Below are 26810 nucleotides of genomic sequence, written 5' to 3'. Positions count from 1 at the left end.
GGGGCCTTGTTGCCAGGCCTGGGGCCACTTGGAGATTGTAGAGCTGCAGCCCTGGCCCCTGTCACAGAGCAGCGTTGTCTAGCAGCAGTTCTCAAAGTGCGGGTCAGGACCCCTAAGTGCGTCACGAGTTCATTGTAATGGGGTCACCAGAGCCAGCGTGAGACAGCCTGGGCCTGGAGCAGAAGCAACGGGCTTCAGCTGGGACTCGGGCTCTACCCCCACTGGCCCCCACCAGAGGGTTGCAATGCAATGAAGTGTGAGTATCAGGGAGTAGCCGTGTTAGTCTGTAGCCACAGAAACAAGAAGTCTGGTGGCACAAAGCTGAAATAGGTTTTTTGCCCACGGAAGTTTATGCCCAACTAAATCTGTTAGTCTTTAAGGTGCCACTGGACACCTTGTTGTTTTAATGACGTTTGATAACCGCTGAAGTCTTATTTCTGGTGAGGGCCGTGAGTCACTGTGCACCTGCAGAGTCCCCTGCAGAAAATATGTTCTCCAGGGGAGGTGCTGCAATTACACCTTCCGCCCACCAGAGGCTGCTGTGGTGCTAGAACAAGGCAGGTGGAGCAGCCTGCTGGGGAGAGGCTAGGTCCCCACAGTGCCTGCTCCTGGGACCATGTGAGGAGGGATGGACAGAGTGGGGACTACAGGGTGCGCTGGGGGGAGGGGAGGAGTCACAGACTAGGGGCCAGAAAGGTTAATGGAGGGGGGGGGGGGAGAGACAGACTGGAGCTAGTGAGGTGACAGCATTCAGCTGGGGCAGAGTGGGGGTGCAAGGCTACATGGGGATAGGGGGTAGCTGAGTGGGGTATAGGGATGTGGGGAGAAGGGGTGAGGGACACAGGGGCTTATATGCCTGACTGAATGGGTCAGCCAGGGTCTGCAGGGGGAGAAGCTCCTGAACAATCTCTCCTCCCCCCCCCCCAAAAAAAAAATCTGTTCCATACTTCTCCCTCCCACCCACAACAACTGTCCAAGTTCACTCCTAGGCTGCTTCCCAGCAGTTACTTCTCTTTCCCTCAGCTCCTCCATTAACCCTGACTCCCCCAAGCCTTTGCACAGCTTCTGAGGGGTGTGGGAAATAGTATCTGTAGTAGAGGGTCCTATGGCACCTTTAAGACTAACAGAAGTATTGGGAGCATAAGCTTTCATGGGTAAGAACCTCACTTCTTCAGATGCAAGTCACCCACGAAAGCTTATGCTCCCAATACTTCTGTTAGTCTCAAAGGTGACACAGGACCCTCTGTTGCTTTTTACAGATTCAGACTAACACGGCTACCCCTCTGATACTTAGTATCTGTAGTGTAGGTTAAATTAACTATCACTCAGTTATGTATAAATATGCAGTCAAAAAAGCTAACAATGTTGGGACTCATTAGGAAAGGAATAGATAAGACAAAATATATTGCCTGTTTAAATCCATAGTACACCCACATCTTGAATATTGCATGTAGATGTGGTCACCCCCTCAAAAAGGATATATTGGAATTGGAAAAGGTTCAGAAAAGGGCAAAAAAATTATTAGGGGTATGGAACAGCTTCCATAGGAGGAGTGGTTAATATGGACTTTTCAGCTTGGAAAGGAAAGGGGGGATATGATAAGTCTATAAACTCATGACTGGTGTGGAGAAAGTAAATAAGTAAGCATTACTTACTCCTCCTAACACAAGAGCTAGGTGGTCACCAAATGAAATTAATAGGCAGCAGGTTTAAAACAAAAGGAAGTATTTCTTCAAACAATGCACAACCTGTGGAACTCTTTGCCAGAGGATGTTGTATAGGCCAAGACTATAAAAGGGTTCAAAAAAGAACTAGATAAATTCATGGAGGATAGGTCCATCAATGGCCATTAGCCTGCATGGCAGGGATGGTGTCCCTACCTCTGTTTACCAGAAGCTAGGAATGGCTCACTTGAGGATTACCTGTTTTGTTCATTCCCTCTGAAGCATCTGGCGCTGTCAGAAGACAGGCTACTGAAATAGATGGACTTTTGGTCTGACCCAGTATGGCCATTCTTATGCCTAGTAAGGAATCTATGTGCCAAAAAACATTTCCTGAATCCCTTTTTGTTCTAATATTGTTACAGACATACTTGCGGACAGGTATTTTGAAAATAATAATTGGAAGTGCATGATTATATTGTTATTTTGACAAAAATGTGGAATTTTAAAATAGCGTGCAGAATTTAATTTTTTTTTGTCACAGAATTCCCCCAGGGGTATACAGTGAGAATAAAGCTTATCTGTGTAGAAGACAAATTTCTGGAAGTCCCAGCCAAGAGCGTAGAATTAATTCCTCCACAAACAAGGACTATCACAAACCTCCCTACCTTCTCCAATGGCAAGGACCATTTCTTTGACCTTGCCTTCTCTAAGATAATACAGCCACCCAGCTGGTGCTTTGTTTAATTTAGATGGGATAAATGCATCAGAGGTGTTAACATAACCCAGACAGTGTACAACATTAAACATGCTTAAATAGGTCCAAAGCTTGGAATACAGACATCACCCTACTTATACTAGGGCAAAAACACCATTAAAATCATGTTAACCTTTTATTAAAGCTACAGAAAAGAAAAAAGTTAAAAGCATTTGAAATGTAGTGTTAAGGGAGACTTTAGTTTAACAATATTCCTTTTTTCTGTAGCTGTATCTAGTGTTCAGAAGGAAAAAGCCCCTGTTGCTTGACAGTATCTTGGATGTAACCAAAGACGGTAATAACCGACTGTCTGAGGAAAAGAGAAGTAGTTGAAATGGGTTGGAGATGTCTTGGCTGCTACTGTTAAAGTCCAATCTTAGAAGGAAAAGCCCCCGTGTTTGACAGTCTCTTTGCTGATACCAAAGATGATGGTAACTGTTATCCAAGATGGTTTTGGGATTCACATGTGGAGCTTATAGAAGTGATGATCTGGGTCCCCCACTCTAGGATCAGGGTGACAAAGGCCCAGGGTCCCAGGAAACAGTGGGGATAGCAGCCACAATGGTGAAGCTCATTCCAGAAGCCTCTGTTCTTTAATACTTTCGCCCCACAATCTTTCTTTTAAGGATCCAAAAAGAGAGTGATGAGGGTATAGACCATCCCTTCATTATTTTGTCCACCAATAGGCCTAATATCCAACATACCAATTGGCTCATTAACTTCCAGCTCTACTTTTCCTGTTTTTAACAAGTGTTCAGTTCAACACAGTCCTTGAATCATATTGAGTTGGCCTAGTATGTTTGCACTAATTTAGTGTCTGTCTCCCTTCTGTACTTTTCCCATCACCACTTCTTATAGGTTATTGAAACATGTTATGAACTTCTACATACTTTTTACAGTTGAGTTCACACCTTGGCTAAATTTGTAGGCTCAATTATTTCAACAGTGCATATATATTAAAAAAATTCCAAAACAAAATTCCACTGCACACACTTTTCCCCCCGGGGGGAGAGGAAGAGAGAACAAACGTGACAGATGTTAATCACATCACTTAATCCACTACCAAATGTGCTCATACTATGAAGCTTAATCAATACCATGAATAACTCTATACCATCTTCCCTCATATTTAATGCCAGACAGGAAACATGACAGACATAGGCTGCTGGGTAAAGAGTGGTCTTTATTTCCTGGCCCCCATCTTGTGGCAGGAGAGAGGGTTGCAAGAAGTAAAATCATCATGTGGTCAAGGTCAGTATCAGCTGACAACAGTGGCTAATGTAACATTTTCTCTTTAAAAATATACAGCACAAATGCAATATCATCCAAAACCAACCACCATCACTCACTAGTGCAACCAATTCAAACTGGAAAACAGGTGTTTTGAACAAGAAGTAAGGCATAAATTTCAGTTTCCTACAAATGGACCTTGTGGAATTGTACAAACCTGTACTGAAGAGAATGAATAACTAGGTTAGCACTGTCTTAAAAGACCATGGTTTCAATAAGACCAAATTTCAAAGTGCAAGATGTGAACTGAATGCGGTTAGTAAAGTAATTCCAACCTAAAATCCTGTGATAGGTTTGATTCTTATCAATCATTGCAGCTTCAGTACATGGAAAATCTTTAGTATCATTTGATTAGCAGTTAAGAGCAGGGCCGGCTCCAGGCACCAGCTTCTCAAGCAGGTGCTTGGGGCGGCCGCTCCGGAGAGGGGCAGCACGTCCAGGTATTCGGTGGCAATTCGGCGGACAGTCCCTCACTGCCGCTCGGAGAGAAGGACCTCCCGCCGAATTGCCGCCGCAGATCACGATCGCGGCTTGTTTTGTTTTGTTTTGGCTGCTTGGGGCGGCCAAAACCCTGGAGCCGGCCCTGTTAAGAATCATCTCAGTGGGGGTGGATGCACAAGAAATTGTGTTTATGAAATACAGAAACATGAATACATTTGTTCTCTTTTTGAAAACCACAAAATTATGAAGTGACAGTTTTGTAAACACCACACTTTGAATGTTAATAGGTTTATTCAAATAACTACACCAGATTACATATTTTACATCACTATCTAATGATATTAGTACTTAACTGTAAACACCTGTTGGTATAAGATACATAGGCTTTTATGGATTAAATAATAAGCCACATATTGTAATAAAAACTTTAAAAGTATGACAGCATGGTGGGGATTAGAAAAAGACAACACTAGATAGAGTTCCCTTCTCTTAGCAAATTACAGGTCAGCATGAGGCATGAACATTATTAAAAATTCACTAAAAGGTTTTTACATATCTGAAGTTTTAAATTAGTAGCTTCTATTTTGGGGTGAAGTTTTACACATAAAACAGATATTACCTCTGTTACGCAACCATTCCAATGAACTTCAGGTTCTGAGGGTCACTCCAGCTTAGCAAACACATAATAAATGGATTAAATAGGTATCCTTGTGCCACTGTAAGACAGTCTCCTTGAGCCTTATTACACAATGGGCCCAATCCTGCTCATTGAACTCCATGAGTTGTTAATTTCAACAGCAGCGGGGTTGGGCCCAAAATATCAGTGATGACACCACTTCACTGTCTTCCCCTACTATAACTGCCTTGGAAGAAACAAGTATAAAGAAGCTAGATACAGTGGAGCAGATTTTTTGTTTTGAGTTTATGCTTGGCAATGCATAATGTGGGGCCCCACTTCTCCACCTGAGCATGGCTGTAACCGAAGCACACTCCAGCTACTCCTCTTCCATTCCTCATAACCTCCATCCTCCCTACTGCACTGGGGGCTCCAAGGAGGGTGACAGGATCTGACTGTGTCAGCTCTGTACTCGCAGGAAGCCCCAAGTTAGCAGAATGGGTCTAGGCTTCACTCTCTTTGCACTGTCTGAGAGTGGAACAGGACAGAAACTGTATCAGTGTATGCTGTTTGAAGAAACTGGGAAGGTTTTATTAGTGATGTCTTCATAGCTGCAGAATTTCTTTTCTTTCTCTCTGAAACACTGTTCCAGGACATCAATACCATGAGATAACCACAGAATACTGTATTGTGTACACACCCTGACTTGAAGACCCCTTACAAACACCTTCAGTATTATCACTTACTAATAGAATGAAAAGCCACACCGGGACGAAGGGCAGAAAGGTGAGAATTAAGAGCATGGGGGTATTAAGATACACTATATGATATGCATAAATATTACATGTCTTACATAAATGTTCACAAAGGAGCAGTTCATTCCTTTCCAATCCCTCAGCTTTTGCTCAGTTTTCTGCTCTGAGAAGCCAGACCAATTCCAGTTCTTTCAGTTCACATTCATAAGGCCTTGAGACTGAAAATCTCTGCATCTCCCACTAAGTCTTGGTCAGTGCTGCTGAACCGCCTATGATAACCTGCAACTGCCATGCAACTGGCAGCCCCTTTATAGCCTCAGTTGCCTTGGCACTCTCCATTATTTGCTAATATAGGGATATGAAGCATTCATCATTGTATCAGGAAAGTTGAAGGTGTGTATTAAGCTTTGTCGTCTCTCTGCTCCATGATGGTCAATGTCAGTTGGATCTTGCTCCTTGTACTTCTATTTCAGAGGTTCAGTTTGTTGACAACCACTTCCCTGATCTCTGTTGTCTTCGAGATCCATTTCCAGCAGATCTGTTTGGAAGATTTCCATTTCGATAGCTATGGATAGATACTCTAGAAAAACAGTCTTGTCTATCTCATTAAAGTCTGCCTCTGTCATCTCCTCCTTGTTCATTTCCTGTTGGGACTGCAATGTCTGGCAGGTTACTTGATTAGATTCTTCTTGGTGCCCAGGGACAGGACCCTCATGCTCATCTTCGTATCTCAGGCTTCCAGTGAGTAAAAAGGGAGCAGACTTACCTTCAGCCAGTCCACCTGCATGCCTATGCCCCTTGAATTCCTCATGAACATTGTGCCCTAGCTCCAGCTGACAGATCTTTCTTTCCAGATCCTCCGCAGGAACCAACTTTTGGACATGTAATTCTGTGATCATTTCATCACCATGTTCCTGAAGTCGGTGTGTCCAAGTGGCATCCCTCATTTCTTTCACAGAAAATGGACAGTGAGAGATCATTTGCCCATTGCAAGCTTCCTCCACCCTGCATTTGCCTTCACACACTGATACTGTTTGCATTTCCCAACTACTCCGATTTTCTCCTAACTTGTCTCCATCCCACTCAATTGATGCCACATGATTTGTTGCTGATCTTTGTAATTTTCCCTCTGTTAAACCTCCGTTGTCCCTATATGTATCTCTGTCCAAATCCATAACCTGGAATGAATTGGTATTAGGCCAACAGTTAGCCTGAGAGTTGTCAGAATTTGTACTGTCTGGGGTTGGACTCTGGTTCTTGGACATGTTTGTACTTGCAAAAAAAGTGTAGTTACAAGATTCCTCGCAGGGACCTTCTTGATCCTGCAATAACTCTCTGTATTTTTGGTTATTCTTACCACAGTGTCCTGATCCTTTAATCCAAGCTGGATTTAACTCTAATTCTCCATCCTGCCCTTGACCTCCTTGCTCAAACACCGCCCTCCCCCATTCCTCTTCTATCTTCTCTACAGCAGCTTTGTCTACAGAATGTTCATTTATGATGTTCTGTGGCTCTTGTAGATCTTTGCTCCTTGCAAAAGGGTTCCATGATTTGTCATTACATTTGTTTTTATTTGGGTCTCCTGTGCACATATTGATTTCAGCCTCAGACACAACTACAGTCTTCTCTGCAACATGTCCTGCAGATTCAGTAATGCAGCTGCTTCGCATGTCTGGTTCCAAGGCCTTCTTGTGTCTCCAATTCCTACCATCAGGCAACACCCTCAAAGATTTTTCTGCTTCTTTATGGCAATGGGAAGTTACTGGGCAGATCTGCCCTTTGTCTGTGGGAGGATTTGCAGCCCCAGCTGAGCTTCCTTCATATTTCCATGCTTTCTTGTCTGAAGTGGTCTCACTGACTTGACAGGAGATGAGGTTCACGGTGTCTGATGTGGCATTACCACCCAAGGCTCCTGTCCTTATTTCAGAGTGGTCCTGGACTCTGTCCTGCTGCAGCAAGTTGTCCACGCTATCCAGAACACAGGAGAAGCTGTCACTGTAAAGATTATGTCTGTTTTGACTTGAAGCCTCTTTCAAGGCTGAAACAAAGAACAACAGAAAGTGAGAGAAAAATACCAAATCTTGCTTTGCTATCTATCCCTGCTCCCTCCCTACTGCATGTGTCTATATAGTCACGCTCCCTGTGCAGCACACTCCCATACACTAATATTCTATCTGTCCTGTGTCATAGTTCTTATGAGCCCTTCTTGACATTTTTCTTTCCACAGGGGAAGCCAGGTTATCCCCAGCTCTAGTGTGATAGCCAGGAGCAAGTCCCTGTGACTGCCCTGGAGGCTTTGAAAGCTCTGTCACATGCTCCATCTGGCTTATCCCCAACCAAAAACATATTTGAAGAGTTAAAAATGGCCTTTGGGGCTGGTTTGATCAGAGGAGCCAATGCAAGCAGATGGACAGGATGCCTGGCTTTAAAATGACCACATTAGCCATTTATCCTGAGCATAAAAGCTCTTTTGTTTTTAACACTTGAAAAGCAACTAACAACATGCAGTCCTGCAATGACATCACGACTGTAAAATGGAATTTTATTTCCACCACACTAGCCAGTGGGAAATGTTTGGGCTACAATCAGAGCGGGAAGAGAAAGAGAAGGCGGAGTCTGGCAGAAGTAAGATATTTCAACATAGGAATACTGGAATTTACCACAAACAACATATGGAAAGTCATTTGAACAGGAAAGCATAAAGATGCCTATAGATGTGTGAGACCATACGAGCATTCCCATGCCAGAAGGCAACTGGCTCCCTGGTTATCTAGCAGTGAGTTTCAGCTGGCCTCACCAGCTCAGGTTTACTCCAACTCTTTATTGTTATAATATGTATCTAAAAGGTGTCATGTTATGTGTCATTGGAAAACCAATAACACTCTGATCACTAATATTCTTAAATGATGTTTGTAAGGTCAACCCACAAAAGATTATTCAGCTGTGCTGGAATTATGACTAAAATGTGTTTAAATCAGGCATGTCAGGGGGAGATGAAAAACAGTTTTTCCCCCAGACAGAGGAATGCGGTTCCACTTGTTTGAATGCATCTCCCATGTAAATTGAGCAAAGTGTGATCAATGAAAAGCACATTTGCATGCCAGGCAAACAAAACCATCAGAAGAGCAAGTAGGGGGGAATCATAATACTCAAAAACCAGTGGGAGAACACTTTAACCTGTCCGGTCATTCAATGTCAGACCTGCGGGTGGCTATCTTACAACAGAAAAACTTCAAAAACAGACTCCAACGAGAGACTGCTGAGCTGGAATTGATATGCAAACTAGACACAATCAACTCAGGATTGAATAAGGACTGGGAATGGCTGAGCCATTACAAACTTTGAATCTATCTCCCCTTGTAAGTATTCTCACACTTCTTATCAAACTGTCTGTACTGGGCTATCTTGATTATCACTTCAAAAGTTTTTTTTCCTCTTAATTAATTGGCCTCTCAGAGTTGGTAAGACAACTCCCACCTGTTTATGCTCTCTGTATGTGTGTATATATATATCTCCTCAATATTTATTCCACTCTGTATGCATCCGAAGAAGTGGGCTGTAGTCCACGAAAGCTTATGCTCTAATAAATTTGTTAGTCTCTAAGGTGCCACAAGTACTCCTGTTCTTTTTAGGGGGGAAATGATCACTTAATTTCAACAGGGTCTGAAGACAACACCCCCAGGAAGACTTTCTGCCTCATGAAGCAGGGTCAATGAACTTTGAGAGAGACTTTTCAAAGGTTTACTGGACTACACAGAGAGGTGAAAAGAGCTCCAAAGTTATTCTTCACCTGAGAAGACAAGGAAAACCAGCACCTTGGAGACTGTGGGGATCATGACTAAGAACTAGTCAGCTGTTGCAGGAAAAGGAAGACTGGTGAGGAAATTACCTTGAACAAAGACCGTAGCTTATTAAGATAGGTCTTCGCCATTAGAAAGTGTAGTTTTACTTGTGTTTGTTTGCAACTGTTTTCTGTCTTTATCCCTGATACTTGAACACTCTTAAAACCTCTCTCTTTCTGATTGAATAAACTTATTTTACTCTTTACCAGCCCAACCCAGTGCTTCGGCTGAACTGAAGTGATTGTTAACTCAAGTCAAGATAACCAGCTGTTGTTTCTGTCTTTTTAAAAGAGTCTTGAGTGTTCCATGAGGGGGCTGGACATTGCAGGGATACAGTTTGCAGAAAATTGTGAACGGGGGGCAGGGTGTTGGGGTCACTCTGCAAACACTAAATGTCTGGTGCAAGCAGGGTGTGGCCTACATGCTTGTAAGGCTGGCTGTTGGCGTCAGAGCTGTGAGACACAGCAACCCGGCATTTAAGGCACCCAAATTTCCAAGGCAGGTGGTGACAACCCATTATTGGTCTGGACTGAACCCCAAAACATCACAAAATGCTTTAATAAAAAACCCCAACAGCAGTCAACAGAGGGGAAGTTACAGGCCTGGCAACTGTAAACATTTTTGGTCAGGATAATCTGTCCTCTCTTTAGCAGAGGATAAGGACCTAACAGTGCTGACTTTGGCCTGTTTTAGGATGGAACACAGTTTCTACTCACCTTTGGTGACTGCCTGCTGCAAAACAGCCAGAACCATTTCTTCATAAATATTTTCAACATTGATGATGCCACTGAAGTCAGCAAACACGTAATTTTCATACTTGGGCAGCTCCTTCCAAAGGAGGTAGAAGAGAGGGAAATTAGCCAGCGTCAGTTACAGATGCACCTCACACACAGATAGGCAGGGCCAGCCTTGGATTACAGAGCACTTGAAGTGAGCCAAAATATGGTGTTCTGCCCTCACCTCGGAATAAACAGTCACCTGAAATTCCAATGGCAGCCTGTAGCTTCTGGCACCTGAACTGCCTGTTCAACCTTTAATGTTGGTCTTGCACAACATTGTGTGTGTGTTTACAGGTTCAGAAGGAAAGTGGAGCCTCATGGTTAAACAGCCAGAATGGAAAGTGTTCACTGGAATTAGTTCAAACTCCCCAGAAGTCTGGGGGAAAGTTAACCAAGTTTCGGATCAAGCTTCCCAGACTCCTGATCACTAGAGACAAAGTTTAAATCTCTTCAGGATATAGTGCCCTCTACCACCAATAGCACACTGACATGCACCAGGACTACCTTCAAAGGGAGTCAATCTTAACCATTGTCCTGGTACAAGGTACTGAGTTAGGGTGGTGAGCAGTGCAGAAAAATGATAAAATGGAAGGGGAAATTTTGGGGAAACATTTACATGGCAGTAAGAGTCATTATGTGAACTAGAAGTAGATTCATGGTCCTCTGGAAGGAGTTTATTGGCTGTCTGGTGAGAGTGGCCTGCATTTTGGTGGCACTGAAGAACCTGTAATATTGCTAAAGTCCTCTCCTGTCTTTGGAGTCACAGTCCAGCCCTGCCACTCTGGAAAGCTATAACAAAAGATCAGACTAAACGATCTAATGATCCCTTCTGGTCTTAAATTCTATGAAAGACACTGAGGGGAAGGGGATTCTCCTATCAGCCCACTGAAGTTTACTGGGTTAGCAAACCTTTTCTGAAGAATAAAATGGAATAGTTTGATAAGATAAAATCAGCTTGTATGAGTGCCATCAGTTCATATATGGGGTTTGGGTCCCTTCACCTTCATTCAGAATCAGGCCTCACCAGTTTACATCTAGGCTCCAGATTCTTCAGCAGAAAGGGAAGAAAGATCTGAACCAGCCACTCTTGTGCAAACTGCTTCCTGGTGGAACTGCTGTCATAGTCAAATTTCTGAAAACCAACCACAACCAAATTGAAAAAGGAATCAGCGCAACAGTCAGGAAACTTCCCCACAACAACTTCTGCATCTATCCACCTAGAGCAGCTCAAGGACTGGGACATGTGAGGAACACAGTGTCCAAGGCAGCACAGAGAGCAGAAAAGCCAACAAGTGCACAGAGAATATGATCCAACGAAATAGGACTTTACACAAACAGAAGGTAAGAACATCACACATCTTACCTTCAGCACACGAGTTTTGATCTTTTCCAGAGTCTGTGTGATTTGGCTGTGGTTAGTTGCCAAGCTCAGATGTTGCTCTGAAAGCTGGTGGAATGTATGGACCGAATTCTGCATTAGCTACAAAAGAAAAAATCATCAGATGAGTAGGGGAGCCAGCACATTCAGAGACCATAGTCAGGACTCAGTTCCACATCTTCAGCAGCCACCCTCTGGATAATGCTGCCTGCTTTCTCTCTAAGATTGGTTAAATAATCCCTTCATACCCTGCTGATGCCCAAGGGAAAAAGCAGACCCCACACAAAATAAAGGTAAAAATAGATCAGCTCAGAGCTGAACACACAGGGAACGAATGCACTACCCCTCCCCTTCACCTCCACTAAGAGGCTGGCTCACCCCAGTCTGTTCTCTCAAAGTATCACCACTTACCTGCTGCATGAGGTTTTGGGCTCGGAGGACTAAACTTGCCACACCATGAAAGCCAAATTTCTCCTTCAGTCCTTGCAGACTGTCTTTGTAGAGATTAGCCTTCTCGTAACATGGCTCCATGAATCCAGGTTTCCAGGGCATTTCCCCAAGTGTGAGAACCTGCATCAGACCAGTAGTCAGCTAGTTAAGGTCTGTACAGTGCCTAGAGGCAGTGAAAGCCTACGTAAATGCTAAGAATTAATATTATATGGGAAAGGATCTGAGATAAAGCCATTATTCATGCACAAGCAATGTAAAACTGAAAAGAAGGCATCTCTTTGCAGAAGGACATTGACTACTTGTCTCTGGAGCCATGTTTGTCCCACAAAACCTGTTTATGGGTGATCCATGAACTGGCAGTGGAATACCCGAGCAGACTCAGACAAGTTCAGATGCCATATTCTTGTCTAACAAAGTTGCCTCTCTTTATCAAGCTGCCTCTGTGGTGTAGTCAGATTCAAAACAGCATGTGGAACTGACCCGAATGAACTGCACTGTGCCGTTACAACAGCAGCTAGGTGAAAGTTACAAGAGCTCACCATCTGCAAAATTCAGGGCATAATCTCCTCTCTAGCTGGGGGCCAGGGAAACTTTTCCTCCCATTGTACAGTTCTGCACAATTTAGATACATCACTGTGATGAGATTACAAGTATTCTACATTGGTTACTGTTGGAGGCAGGATACTGGAGCTGGTGGATCACTGGTGTTCTGGGGTCTATGGGATAGATGGAATTAAGTGGCCATCCACAATACTGAAAGTGGACGTGTAATGTGGTCTCCAGGGGAATAAGACAAAATGGTCCCTCTGTCATATCATCTACACCACTACCTCGACATAACACGATAAAGCAGTGCTCCGGGGGGGCAGGGCTGCGCACTCCGGTGGATCAAAGAAAGTTCAATATAACACGGTTTCACATATAACGGGGTAAGATTTTTTGGCTCCCGAGGCCAGCGTTATATCGAGGTAGAGGTGTATATCTTACCTCTTCCTGGAAGATGGTGCTAGGCAAACTCTGCACATGTCTGATCATCTCATCAATTCTGTCTGTGAAGAGCGAACGCACCACGTCAAATCCTAAACTGATGGGGCGTATGAGCTCCTCCATCACACAGTCCAGGTCAGGCTCTACTCCTTGGCGACAGCAGGATTCCACTGGGTTCTGGATCACCGCTGCCAAGATAGAAACCCTTCAATTAGCCTGACAGAGTCACAGCGGAACTCAGGTTGCCCTGGATTAATTAGGCTCAAGAAGAAGACTGCAGGGTCTTGGAATGTGAAATACTCATCCATCCACCTATCCTTTATTTCTGATGTACCGATTCCCGCAGTTTCTATGAATTTAGGGTATCCATCACAATAGCATCTAATCATAAATACAGTAATCAAGATTCACATAGCATTGTCTAAAACAGTAAGACATAATGAACTCATTCCCAATCCAACCTTTCCAGTGGCAGATAATGCTGCACACGCTACTTAGAATTTCAAATACAATTGAGAGAGTTAGAATTCTAAAGCAAAGTAAATCCTGTGGATTAACAGAAGAGAACCAAACACCCCATCCCTTCACCCCCTTTCCTCTCACCTTGGAGTTTTATAGATATCTGATCCTTTAAAATCAGCATCTGATCCAGATCAGGGCGAATCTTCTTTTCCAATTGAATGTGGATTTTATCATTCTCCCTCTGAAAATCCAGAAATTCGCTGGAGACCTGGCTGAGGACCAATGTATAAACCTCCTCTAGGAACTGACCACCCACAGCAGGGACCAGATCAGCAAAAGGGGAGGGGAAAACAGGGAAAAAGTAAGAGGCATCATACAGGCCATGTGCAGAGATCAGGAGAAGTTTCTGGTGGTGCTGCTGGGTGCAGAGTCCTTGTCAGGTTACTCTGCTTGTAGCGGATTAGCGCACTGTCTTCTACCTATATTACATCTGTAAACATGGGGCTCTAATTGACTCATGCAGAGCCATCTGACCCAACTCAAAGGCCAGTCCAATCACTCCTGGGGCATCATTTACTTGGTAGCTACATGTAGCTATAGATAGCAGGATGCTCTTCACTCCCCACAAATACCCCATTTAAATTTTGCACAACACACTACATCAAAGGCAGCAGTTTCACAGGAAACATGAAAGGCAGAGGCTGTAGGTTGGATTTTGAGAGCAGTAGCTAATGGAGTTGTTCTTTGCAGCAGACAAATAAACACAAAGTACAAACTCCTAATGTGCTCTCCGCAACCAGAGTCTAAAAAGTTAGCTGAGTGTCACTCGTTAGTTCCTGAAACATCACTGTTTGGGTTTCAGATGTAAGCACTGCTCTGTGGACTTACTTGGCACCAGGTCTGTTTCTTCCTGCTTTCTGACCCTTTGAGATTTGGGGGGACCTGAGACTGCAGCACTGGAAGCAAATCCTCCATCAGCACATTACTGAGAATCTAAACCCAAAGAAAAAGACCATCTTCACCAAGTTACCAGCACAGAGCATGCATTAAATACTCCAGCTTTGGAATGCTCAGCACTTTACAAACCTCAGGCTCTGTTCCCAGGAGGAGATCCCCTGCTCCGTAACTACCTTTCTCTTGCCTGTAAAATCGCACAGCTTCCAGGAAAGCCTCTACTTCAAAGGAGTCCTGTCTCTGTAAAACTGAATCCAAAATACCAGTTAGTCCCAGCAACATTTAGCTGAGGTTAATCAGAAAAGTCCAATCCACTCTTAGCACACTCAAATCTGGCTACATGTAACTAAGATTGCTGATTACAAGCAGTGCTTACTTAAATGCTATGGCAATAAGTACTATATAAAACCTGTGATAGAGACTAACATTACACTAAACAACAAAGAAGGGGGAAGAACCTCTGGAAATTTCTGTGGATCGGAGTGCACCAGCCTCTCCCTTTAAAGAAATGAAAGCCTAACTGCCTGAACTTGCTCAAATTAAAAATCATAAATTCAATCCAGGGAAGAATGAAAAATGTAGGAAATTTTCACACTCCTTGGACTTTCATCAGTATCACATGCGTATCTGATTCAGAAACCCAAGAGTCTACAGTGGTCCTCGGGATTTCACTGGGCCCTCAATTCACAGGTGATGCCTCACTGAATGGACTCCATACAATTTTAGGAAAGGATCCTCATGTCAGTAGCGAACTCCTGCTGTCAGCCCCATTTGCAGATGTTGCCTCAGGTCTAGTAATGCAGGCACTTCCAGGTATTACCTGTGCTGCAATATCGGATCCCATCTCGAAGGACGGATTTCCAGGTGTGCTGGGATTTTGCAGAGTTTGTGCAAAAACAGAAGGACTTTCGGAACGGATGATAAAGGAACAGCAGAAACTCTTCTGGAGGCCCATTTAAGGGGTCTTGGTCTCGGTGGGTGTAGTCAACTTGAAAAGAAAAGTACAGAACATGCTTGCAACAATGAGTTAGAATTGACTGTTTCTAGAAATACTGTGTAATGTCTCCACAGCTCTTAATGATCCTAATGTCTCTCACTCACAGCTGCCATTTTACTGCTGACAGACACCTGAGCACCAGCAACTTCTAAGACGTCAAAGGGAACTACATGTGATCAGTACCTGCTAAGATTCGGCCCATAATTTGAGAAATCTGAATGCACTGACTCAGGCTGGAGACTTGCACAGTCACTTTAAGGCATGTTCATTTTTCTAGTTAGTATTTACTAGAAAATATTGTGCCAAAATTATACACTAAGGATTTTTTCTATTCTGCCGTTAAAATCTGTTCTGTTCTGAAAGTGATTATTGAAGTCTCACTTCCTTTCTTCAGCAGACAGGAAAGATTCCTGCTTCATTAGAAATTTTTAATGTGTATTGTATGAAATAAAAAGATCAGCATTTTACATATTGTTACAAATAGTTGGAACTTTTAGGGTACATTGCCATTTTCTTTTCAGAGCTGGCAAGTAGCACTGAGAAATGGAACAGAGCAGCTGTCTCAAACGAGTCCAGGGATTGGCAACATCTTTCTGCATCTGCTTCTAATTTCATGTCACTTCACCATGAAACCTGGGTTCTTCATCTGGCTGAATAAAGCCCTGTAACCCACCAACAGTACTAAATGTACTCCTTCAAAGAGAGAAAAAGGAGGGATAGAACAGCGTGGCAAAAAGGAAACAGGTTTAAACAGCACGAGGTCCTGAAAACCTTGTGTTTGAGAGACATCAGTATGTTCAGTTTATTTTGTGGTCTCTAGCTTTGAACAGTACAGCAGCCCCATGAGCAATGGGGTTTCTGCGTATGTATAATCAATATTCTTCTTTCTATGTTAGACTTTGCCATGCTTACAACGAAAAAGAGAAAGTCCAGAATTCAGAAATGGAGCCTTTCTATTTAGAGCTGGTGTTGCTGAAGAGTTCTTGAAGTTGCTGTTCTGTATAATGCTGTGAGGGACCAGTAAGACTCTGTTCCCTTCTGGGTCGCGGCACATTTCTCAAACAGGGCACATCACAGACTTACCTACTAATCCTTGGCAGAGACTGTCAATCAGCCTGTTGTATTCGCTCAGTGAAGTCACCAGCAAGTATCCGGACAGGGTGGTGGATCCTCTGGGCTTATATCCTTTCCCCTGGGCCTGGAAAAGAAATCCAGACAGAACTATCTTAATGAGGGCTCAAGGTCAAAACTCCTCTCACACACCTTGCTGCTAGTATTTAGGGTCTGAGTGACTGACAGCAAATCTCTCTCTCTAAACTTCACACATTGAAAGCATACAGCCACCTCTGGAGGTGGAATTCAGTAGCTGTTTAATAAACACCACGCATTCATTTTGGAGAGGAAATGAAGGAGGAGAATGTAACCCTATAAGCCAGAAGGAGGAATTTTAGTGGGGGGTGGGGCAGAACATAACTTTCCAGAACAGTGGGACAAACTGTCCCTTGAGAAGGAGAACCCATGTTCAGATGTCTGGGTGTACATGTGTCCGCAGGAAACACATCTAAATGGGGTAACAGTATGTTTAATCCATATACATTTTACAGCCCATAAAGTGGGGATAAAAGCAGCTGAAGCAGCACATTTACCTCTTTACTATCAAACCACTCCAGGGTACAGTTTCCCAGCAAAATGAAATAACTCTTCTTCCACTTGCAGGTGTCCCCATTATACTGCGTCAGGAATCCCTCATGCAGAAGAGCGTCAGGTGGCTTCTGGAGCTGGGAATGGATAAGAAAGGACAGGAAAGAAGTCCCAGTGAAAGTGCAGACGCAATTGTAAACTCTTTGGGACAGAGATCATGTCATCTGCGTCTATGCAGTGCTTAGCACAAGGGGACCCTGACTGGGGCCTGTGGCTGCTACCACAATATAAATAATGAGACAACTGAATGAGGACATCTAGCGGACACTGAAAGCAAATAAAACACCTACAACAACACACCCTGTAATTACAGTAACAGTAGCTCTCTGAAGAGGACTTACAAGGTCTTTCAGTCTACCCAGAGGAGAGGTCACAGTTTATCAGCTCCATCTACGTATATAAAATTATAAAACTATATGTAGTATGGAATTGCAGTGTTATAGCTGTGTTCATCCCAGGATTATTAGAGACACATGCAGAGGTGTTAACAGCCCACTTCACCATGAATGGTCTCTTGCAACATGTGTTAACTCCTTATGCTTAACAATCTGTTCCACCTTGTATTTATCTGTGATGCTCTGAGTACCTTTCCCAGACCTGAAGAAGAGCTCTGTGTAAGCTTGAAAGCTTCTCTTTTTCACCAGAAGAAGTAGGTCTAGTAAAAATCTCACCCACCTTATTTCTTTATGGAATGAAAGATAGCATGAGCAAGTAACAGTGAGTGGCAATTTTTAAACCTTTCTAGTGGCAGCAGAGCAGCAGTGAAGATTAGAACTTGGGAATTGCCATCTCCTATTCCCAGGCTTGGGCCACCAGGATGTGTATCCTCACACTTGATTCATTCAGCAACACACACAATTATGTGTCAGAAATTAATAGCACTGGAGCCCTAAAGAACCTCAAGATGCTAGAGAGAATGAGGGAGGAAGGCAAAGTTGTCTTCAGATCAGGGAGAAGGCAACAGCTCAGGGGTGTGTGGGAAAAAAAATCTCTGAGAAAACTAGCTACAGCCATACATTGCCCTCTCTCCAAGCTCACAGCTCCGACAGGAGTCAGCAGGGATCAGTGAGAGAAGGAGAAAGAGGGGGTGGTGTGCAGGAAGAGAAGGTAAATTTGAATTATCTGAAACTTTAGTCAGTCCCTCAAAAGTGAACGGAGCCATGCCACCACTGGCCTCTGACATGCAGAAACTGCCCCCCCCACACACACACACACCAACTACTGCTATCTGCATTTTAAAATATATCCCTACAGACCTATTTCCAGGACAAGAGAAGCCAAAGAAGCCCCTATTGTTAAGTCCACTCTATATGCATCCGAAGAAGTGGGCTGTAGTCCATGAAAGCTTATGCTCTAATACATTTGTTAGTCTCTAAGGTGCCACAAGTACTCCTGTTCTTTTTGCAGATACAGAATAACACGGCTGCTACTCTGAAACCTGTCATTATTGTTAAGTCAGCAATCCACACCCTAGCAAATAATTACATGAGACTGCTAGAGCCTAGAAAGAAGCAGTTGTAGTTTCGACATTACAGCAATTGCTAAGAGAACGTTTGTTTCTGGGGGAATGGAGCCATGAAAAGGACACTGGTGCCTTTTCATCTGGGAGAACCCAGTAGGGGCAGTGTGTCATGTACAGGAGGTGTGAGACTTACTTTGCTCTGCAGCAGCTGTAGAGCAGGTTTGCCTTGCGGATCCAGCTCCTTTGAGACCCGTCTCAGAAAGGTGGTTGCAAGTTGCCTCTGATAATAGGGCATGAAATTCTTCACTGTGGCATCAGTTCGACCTGGGAAATGAGAACAGAGATGACCATGGTGTTTCAGTGCTCTCCCAAGGGAGGTGATGCAGGCTTCTGTGTCTAATTAGCATTGTTCCCTCAACCAATAGCTTGTGAATTACCAGTGTGGGCCCCCAAGGATGAGGCCAACAAGTTCAGATCAGATCCAAACCTCTCCAAAGTTCATGAGCACCCCTATGTGGAAGTTCTAATCTGGGCTCTCTCTACACATATTCCAGACTCATAGGATCACTGTAAGGCTACCACCAGATTCTAACAGCAACTAATGCTCATCAGAGGAGGAATCAGAATAAACAACATGCAGATAGACAATGCTGGGGAACTCTGACTTTAAAAGTGCCTAGGAGGTGCACGCTATGGGCCTTTATGTCCCTCTCTTCGCTGTTGAGTACAGTGTGCCTACCAAACATAAGGGGGAGCATGTTCAGCTGGCATGGGGGAAGGAAATTTGTCACTCTGCAGTGACCTCTGCAGCTAAGCAAGGAGCAGCAGCACTGATAGGTTCTGACAAGAAAGTCCATCTAACCTTCTTTGACCAAGGAACATTGACATGATGCAGGGTGTGCAGACGTGGGGCAGGAATCTACTTCCATTCAGGAATGGGGGGAGTACCACAAGAGAGGAGCCAGACTTGAGATATAAGATTTACTATAGCATCTCTGGGGTTATTACATTTATATTATGGTAGCACCCAAGAACCCCAGTTAAGATTGGGACCCCATGGTGGTAGATGTTGTACAAATGTAGAAAGGAGATGCTCCCTGCCCTGGCAGTAAGTTTCTTTTGGAAGAGTCTTGCCACTGCCCCACCAGTATCTAGTATGGGAAGAATCCGAAGGTTCTTTCCACCTACAGTCACAGATCATAATATAATTGCCAGACATTTTAGCTTCACACTGCCCTACGAGGTAGCTTAGTGTGATTTTGCACTGGGGAAACTGAAGCAGAGAAATATGAAGATACCTTCCCACGGTCAACCACAGCCTGGAGAACCTAGGTACCCCCACTGCCAGTTCCCTATTCTAACCACTAGATCACACTCTTGAACTGCTGTACTTCTACACTCTGGGAAGCAGAAGCCAACCAAAGCAGCCTGTGAAAATGGCAAACAGTGAAGCAGTAGGAAGATGGCTCTGAATGTCAGAGGGTCTGATGCAATTAAAAGATAAAAGATTCCTACGTGCCATTGCTTCTCCAAACAGATTCTCTCCATAGTCTAGAAGGGGAGATTAAAACGAGACAGCAAATTCACTATTAACTGAGGAGCTGTTGAAAGGTCATGCCTGCATTCTATTGTGACCTCAGGCAAAGCTGACAATGCTGCCACAGTATGAATTTCTGAAGATTTCCTGTGATACATTCCCCAGCCCACCCCCTTTAGCCTGGAGACTCATGAAGAGGCAGAGAGAAAAATGTGGCTCAGACAGTGAGTGGGGAAAAAAGAATGACAAAAGTATAAAAACAAGACATTTCCCAACTCACTCACTCACACACACGCACACACACGACCATTTATATAGGAGGGGGACAAGAGAAGGCTCTCAGAGGCCCTTCTCACTGTCAAACTAATTCTGTGTGTTTGCCTGCATATTCTAATGCCTTTGAACTGTTGGCGGATTTACTATGGAAAAGAAAAGTAATCAAACCCTAAATTAGATTTTGTTTCACAGCCCAAATGTGAGCTCAGTGAGCACTCAGCCAGCATTAGTAGCTTTCCAAAAATTCAGAACAAGTTGTGGGATGTACTCATACTGACCGCTGGAAAAGTCTGCCAGCTTCTGGGAGGAAGACAATGTATGCTACTACACTACCCTCTTTATGGAGTCCTGGATTAAATTTGATGGTACCAATAAAGCTGCTTAAATGGACCTGAGGGTGGAATTTCCAGTAAAGCCAATGATTGCAGTGGAGTTTTCAAGTTCCTTTTGCCACAGCTATTCCGCCAAAGCAACACAAACAGTTTTAGCTGGAGTAACCACATCTGTGACCCAGCACAGTTGACGACCGATGAACCTCCTTTTCCATCACCATGTACCATATGTATTGTCATCTGCACCCCCGCAAAATTAATGCAGACTGCTACCAAATCAGAATAGCAGCATTTTACAACTACTTTGCACAGCTGTAAATGACAACACAAGGTACAGGCAGGGGACAATCGTGTCCAACAGATGCAGGTCAGTTAAACAGACCTCTGCCCCACCCTCAACCTCAAATGCAAAAATATGAAAAGTGAGCACCTGAAATCAGAAGGGAAGAGCTTCAGACCACTGTACTGAGGCCAGCAAAATGGGCCTCAGGAAGGTGCTCTGAATAGTGCAAATAGTGCAACCACTTCCAAGGACGTAGGAAACTGAAGTCATGTTTCTTATCAGACCAAATCATTGCAGCAAATCGCACAGAAAAATAGAAGCTGAGATTGAGTCCTCACTCACTCCAACACTTTATGGGAGGCCGCCTCATTTTTTAAAATTTCCTGTGGGCTCATTCACCCTGCCCAGGGAGATATGATGCAACAGCAGAAATCTCACCAGAGGTTAGAAGGACATATCTGTGAGAGCTCACCAACAAAGGGACTCATTGATAAATTGGAGAGGGTTCAGAGAAGAGCCATGATAATGGTGATGTATACCCCATAAGGCTTCATGGGAATATGCTTATGAATGTATATATGATGTAACTGGAATATGTTTTATGCTACATATGCCATGTAACATATCTATGCAAAGGTTATGATCTACTGACTATATTCATCCTATTTGTATGCATGTGTCACTGTTGTATTCGAAGTTATGAATATTGGCTGTGTACCTGCTTGATTTCCAAGTAGTCTTAGTAAAGCATTTGGTCAGCTTCTTGAGAAAGGAATGTGCAAATTAAATGCCCAATCCAGAAACACTTAAAAGGACAATGAATCTTGGAAGGCTCTAATCCACTTAAGAAGTCTACTTAAGGACGTTCAGGGTAGCATGTAAACAATGGCTGCTGCCTGTAAAAACTGAGTCATGCATGGATATATGACTTGCCCATGTGACTCCAAAACTCCATCTTGGAGCTGGACTTTGCATAGGAGAGAGGAGGGGGTCTCCACCCACAAGAGAAAGTCTATTTAAATCCCTGGGAGATCCCTCCATTTTGGTCTTCAGTTGGCTCAAGAGATAGCCTCTCCACCCCAAGGATACCTGAAAGAAACTGGAACAAAGGACAGTAACCAGAGGGAGTGTGAGTGATAGCTGGATCCAGACTAGAAGGAGACTAATCTGTAAAAGGAAGCTTACTGGAACTTCTGTGAGGGTGAGATTTTATTTGTATTCAGTTTTATTACTGTATTAGGCATAGACTTGCGTGTTTTATTTTATTTTCCTTGGTAATTCACTTTGTTCTGTCTGCTACTACTTGGAACCACTTAAATTCTACTTTCTATATTTAATAAAATCACTTTTTACTTATTACTTAATCCAGAGTATGCATTAATACCTGAGTTTTATATAGGGTAAAACGTATTTATTTGGGGTTCGGACCCCATTGGGAGTCGAGCATCTGAGTGTTAAAGACAGGAACACTTCTCAAGTTGCTTTCAGTTAAGTCTGCAGTTTTGGGGCACATGGTTCAGACCCTGCGTCTGTGTTGGTGCAGACTGGCGCGTCTGGCTCAGCAAGAAAGGGTGCTGGAGCCCCAAGCTAGCAGGGAAAGCAAGGGCAGAAGTAGTCTTGGCACATCAGTTGGCAGTTCCCAAGGGGGTTTCTGTGATCCAACCCATCACAATAATGATTTAAAGGATTAGAAAAAAATGCATTACAGTGACAGACTCAAAGAAAACAATCTATTTAGCTTAATGAAGAGATTAAGGGGTGACTTGATTACAGTCTATAAGTATAAGTATGGGGAACAAATATTTAATAATGAGCTCTTCAGTCTACCAGAGAAAAGTCTAACATGATCCAACGGCTGGAAGTTGAAGCTAGACAAATTCCGGCTGGCAATAAAGCATAAAACTTTAACAGTGAGAGGAATTAACCATTGGAACAATTTACCAAGAGTCGTAGTAGATTCTCCACATTGACAATTTGTAAATCAAGATCTGCTCAAAGAATTATTTTGGGGAAGTTCTATGGCCTGTTTTATAGGGGGTCAGATGATTATCACAATGGCCTTAGAATCTATACATCTATGAATGTGCTAGTGTTTAGTGAAACCATAATAAATACCTAAGGATAGTCATGTCTCTCTTATAAGCCTCTCTCACCTGACCTAGAAACTCTGTACATGAATTGGCAGCAGTGCCTAATGATCTAGATAGAGATTATGAACTAGTCTCGTCTCCCTGGCCAAGAGTTCAGCAATGCCTGCTGATGTGCTGTGACGAACTGGGACTGTTCTTACTGTGGTCTTTGAATGCTGAATGGGGAGTGTTGGCCTGGGAAGGTTGCAGGGGAGTTTTGCTGGGACTGTCTGCTTTGGGGATGGGAGACTTTCCTTGAGGGAAGATACCTGAGCATGTAACATGAGAACCCAGGAAGGTGGTTGGAGGCCAGGTGACACCTCTGCCCTGAAAACTGGACAAAGGGTGGAGGAGAAGCCGGGGGGAGGCTCAGTGAGATGGCTGGAGGGAGTTTCAGTTTGGAGCTGGCTGGGGAAATGGAGAGGAGCCCAGATGGGTGCTCGGGCTTCTCAACGGGGCTGTGGTGTCCCTGGGGCCCAAAGATGGACCTAACTAAGGGGGCCCTGTTGTCTGTACCTGCAAGACCCGTCTTGGACTGTGTTCCTGTCATCTAAATAAACCTTCTGCTTTACTGGCTGGCTGAGTGTCATGGTGAATTGCAGGAAGCTGGGGGTGCAGGGCCTTGTCTCCCCCACACTCCGTGCAATCTGCAAACATACCCTATGTAACAGATACACAAGTTAATTAAAGTTGGGACCCAGGAGGATATTCAACCTGTTGTGGAGCAAAAGGCATCTCCTGTTCTTATTCCCTGCCTGCACTGGATGATTTTCCCATTTTACTTGTTTAACCTTGTAAGGTCCCTGGAAAATGGCTCTGAGCCATGCAGTAACCTACATTTTGTTTTCCCTGTGGCTCCACACAGTTATTACCAGGATGATGGTGGCTATGGATAATATTTTGAAGTAAACCACGACGGGCTAATTTCAGAATAAACTAGATAAAGGGTACTGGGGGATGCTGGGCACTGAACCTGCATTGAAGTTACTGGGAGTGGCAGGTGCTCAACATCTCCCAGCAAACTCCCCAGCAAAACAAAAGCCACTGAGTACATCCAAGTGATTTTAAACAGAGACTGTAGCTCCTGCAGTGCCACTGGAAGTCAGTCAGTGAGAGGGCAAGCAAGGTATCCAGTCTACAGTCTATGCTAGCCAGCGTTGCTGGCCTGACAGAAAAAGAACAGGGCTCCATGACAGGTGAATTTAAGCCAGCAACTTCAGCTGTTTAATCCACACTGCAACTCTGCTGTCAGACTTAGAGGTGACTATTGCCTAGATGGGAAAGGGATCCACTGAGGAAGACCGTGATCTCCATAAGTGAGGTGATGGAGGAATGATGTTTGAATGACAGAATCCTTTTAGAAAGAGGAGGCTACAGCCATGTCAGAGAAGGAACACCACCCCACAAGACAAACAACTTGGCTATAGCTGTCCCTGGTGTATCTAGGAAGGAGTTAATCAAATTGCATTAGGGGTATATTTTGCCCCTTGATGTTTGAGGAACATCCTGACATCTGGGTTTTTATATTAGGTAAATAATCATTATGGTGAATACCATCCTAGTCTCTTCAGATGACTTCTTTCTCTCTCTTGCTGTATCCTTCACTCACCTTCCACAAGCCAACGGAGGTTTTTAAAAGTAACCTGAGAACTAACAGTAGTTTGGATTAGATACACAAAACCAAAGCTCTGTCCAGCCATGGGCACTAAAGGTCCTGTGTGCAGTTTGCATGAGCCCAGGTATTAACAATAGTGTCCTGGCCAAACTGCAGCTCAGACCATTACACCTTGTTTGCTCAAACTCACTCAGGTAGGATCACAGAAATATAAAATGAGAAGAACAGATCCTCCAATACCTGCACCCTTACAATCACAGGCAGTTATATGGGATACTCCCACCTGGTCCTAATAGATGCTCCTTTTCAATGCTCCAGAGGGAACCAAATAACCCAAAGGTCCCTGTCAGGTCTTCTCTTTCTGTCCTAAGTTATTGTGTCTAGTTGTGCTGTGTGCTGTTAAACTCTGATTCTCAGTTTCCCCATCTGTAAAATAATAAAAGTAATTACTAACTTAGTACTAATACACCTCTACCCCAATATAACACGACCCGATATAACACGAATTCAGATATAACGCGGTAAAGCAGTGCTCGGGCGGAGGGGGGAGTTGCGCGCTCCGGAAGATCAAAGCAAGTTCGATATAACGTGGTTTAACCTATAACACAGTAAGAATTTTTGGCTCCCGAGGACAGCATTATATCAGGGTAGAGGTGTAATACCAACCTTCCAAGGGAGTTATACAAGCCTACCTTGCAGGGAGTTGAATGAATACTTAAAAAGCACTGTACGTTTAAAGCCAAGTATCATTACACTCTCACTTTGTTCACACATAGGTGCTTGTCCTGGCCCAGTGGTGAATGGATTTTTCTATATATAGTTTGTAAAACACTTTGGTGCTTGGAACACACCTGAAAGAGTCTCCAACATTACAGTAGAGAAATGGCCATGGGCAGAATAGGGCTGCAGCACAATTCTTGCACGATTAAAAATGTGGTTCCAGTTCCTGGCTACACTACAAGATGAAAGACTTTTCTGTCTTAGTTATATTGTAACCAGATTCTCTGACATCGTAGTTTTATAGTGTAGACAGGCCCTAAAAACAAAGTCGCTCAGATTACGACTTAGCTATTTTCAGACAAATTTTGCCCTTGTGAGCAGAGGCAAACTGGACTAATACCAGGATGGGAACTTAGTGATTTGGTATCAGATACTCACATATGGTGCCAGGTTGTGATGTACAGCTGGAGCAATGTAGACAGATGTGATAACTTTATTGGTGCCTCTGTGCTCATAAAAGGCTCATCAATTCTGCTGGCAAGCATGGATTCTCGGCACCATATATTATAGTTTGGCAAAAATGCGAGTACTGATATTTAACGGATGGCCAGGCTCCAATTTTTGAATTCCCATATGACACTAAGACTCAAAAATTACGTTACAGAGGTTCACCTGACTGTCATATCATGTCAAGTTAGATTTAACCACTGTGTAGAACATTGTTGATCCATATTTCTTTCCAGCTTAATGTCGTGATCAAATAAGCAACAGTTCAAACATGGTGGGAAGATCTTTTAACTATCCCTCCCAACATGGTTGTAGGATTTGTGCATTTTCATTCCTGGTTTGTTTGTTTTTTTAAACGTGATTGCACTTCTGAAAACAGGTGGAAAGTCTCCTTTCCTTATTGTAGCAAATCTCTTTGCCATAAGCTTCGCTGCACAGAAGTCACAGTAAGTAGTAACCCCTATATCTGAAAGATCTGTAACATAACTTGTTTGGGACATCTAAGTTTCAACTTGCTGTTGTTCACTAGATGCATCTTGAACCCCCTTCTCCCATCCTCTTTGTATAGCATTCCTGCCCCAGGGATGGATTTATGGTAATCTACCATATCCCAATAACCTGCAGACACATCCACCTCAGATTACATGTTTATACATTGAACTAATTGTATAGTTTTATTTTTAAAAGGAACCATCACTCTGGAAATGGTAATCAAAGCTTTTCCTTACCTCTCAGGTACCTGCGCTGTCTTCCATCCAGTGGACTTGAATACCTTCCTCCCATCTTCCACTTTAGTATCTTGCCTGTTTCCAATGCTTCCAGTCAGAGTCCTGGGCAGAGAGGAGCTGCTTGGTAAAGTGATTTTTAGGCTCCAAGAGC

General features: G+C 43.6%; 1 protein-coding gene across 1 annotated transcript; it reads right to left on the bottom strand.

Moving 5' to 3' along the window:
- Positions 1 to 3581: 3581 nt before the first annotated feature.
- NIBAN3 (niban apoptosis regulator 3) lies at positions 3582 to 26714 on the bottom strand. The gene is made up of 11 exons (XM_054013178.1): positions 26660 to 26714; positions 18726 to 18856; positions 17016 to 17147; positions 16453 to 16567; positions 15193 to 15360; positions 12957 to 13144; positions 11931 to 12089; positions 11505 to 11621; positions 11166 to 11273; positions 10079 to 10190; positions 3582 to 7558 (listed from the first exon to the last, which is right to left on the bottom strand). The coding sequence occupies exons 1-11, from the start codon at positions 26712 to 26714 to the stop codon at positions 5985 to 5987; spliced, it is 2859 nt and encodes a 952-aa protein (XP_053869153.1). The 3' UTR covers positions 3582 to 5984.
- Between the last annotated feature and the right edge of the window lie 96 nt (positions 26715 to 26810).

Source organism: Malaclemys terrapin, chromosome 23, assembly GCF_027887155.1.
Source record: "Malaclemys terrapin pileata isolate rMalTer1 chromosome 23, rMalTer1.hap1, whole genome shotgun sequence".
In the NCBI taxonomy this organism is placed as follows: domain Eukaryota; kingdom Metazoa; phylum Chordata; order Testudines; family Emydidae; genus Malaclemys; species Malaclemys terrapin.
Note: the sequence above shows the minus strand (reverse complement) of the source record. Positions and strands in the feature narration are given on the sequence as shown.

Excerpts from the sequence above, each read along its gene's own strand:
- NIBAN3 (XM_054013178.1), bottom strand. The coding sequence starts at position 26,714 with ATGGGAGGAAGGTATTCAAGTCCACTGGATGGAAGACAGCGCAGGTAC. Across the intron at positions 12,090-12,956 it reads GCACCATCTTCCAGGAAGAG|GTTCTCACACTTGGGGAAAT; the intron begins GTAAGATATACA and ends GGTCTGATGCAG. Across the intron at positions 11,622-11,930 it reads CCCAAAACCTCATGCAGCAG|CTAATGCAGAATTCGGTCCA; the intron begins GTAAGTGGTGAT and ends TTTCTTTTGTAG.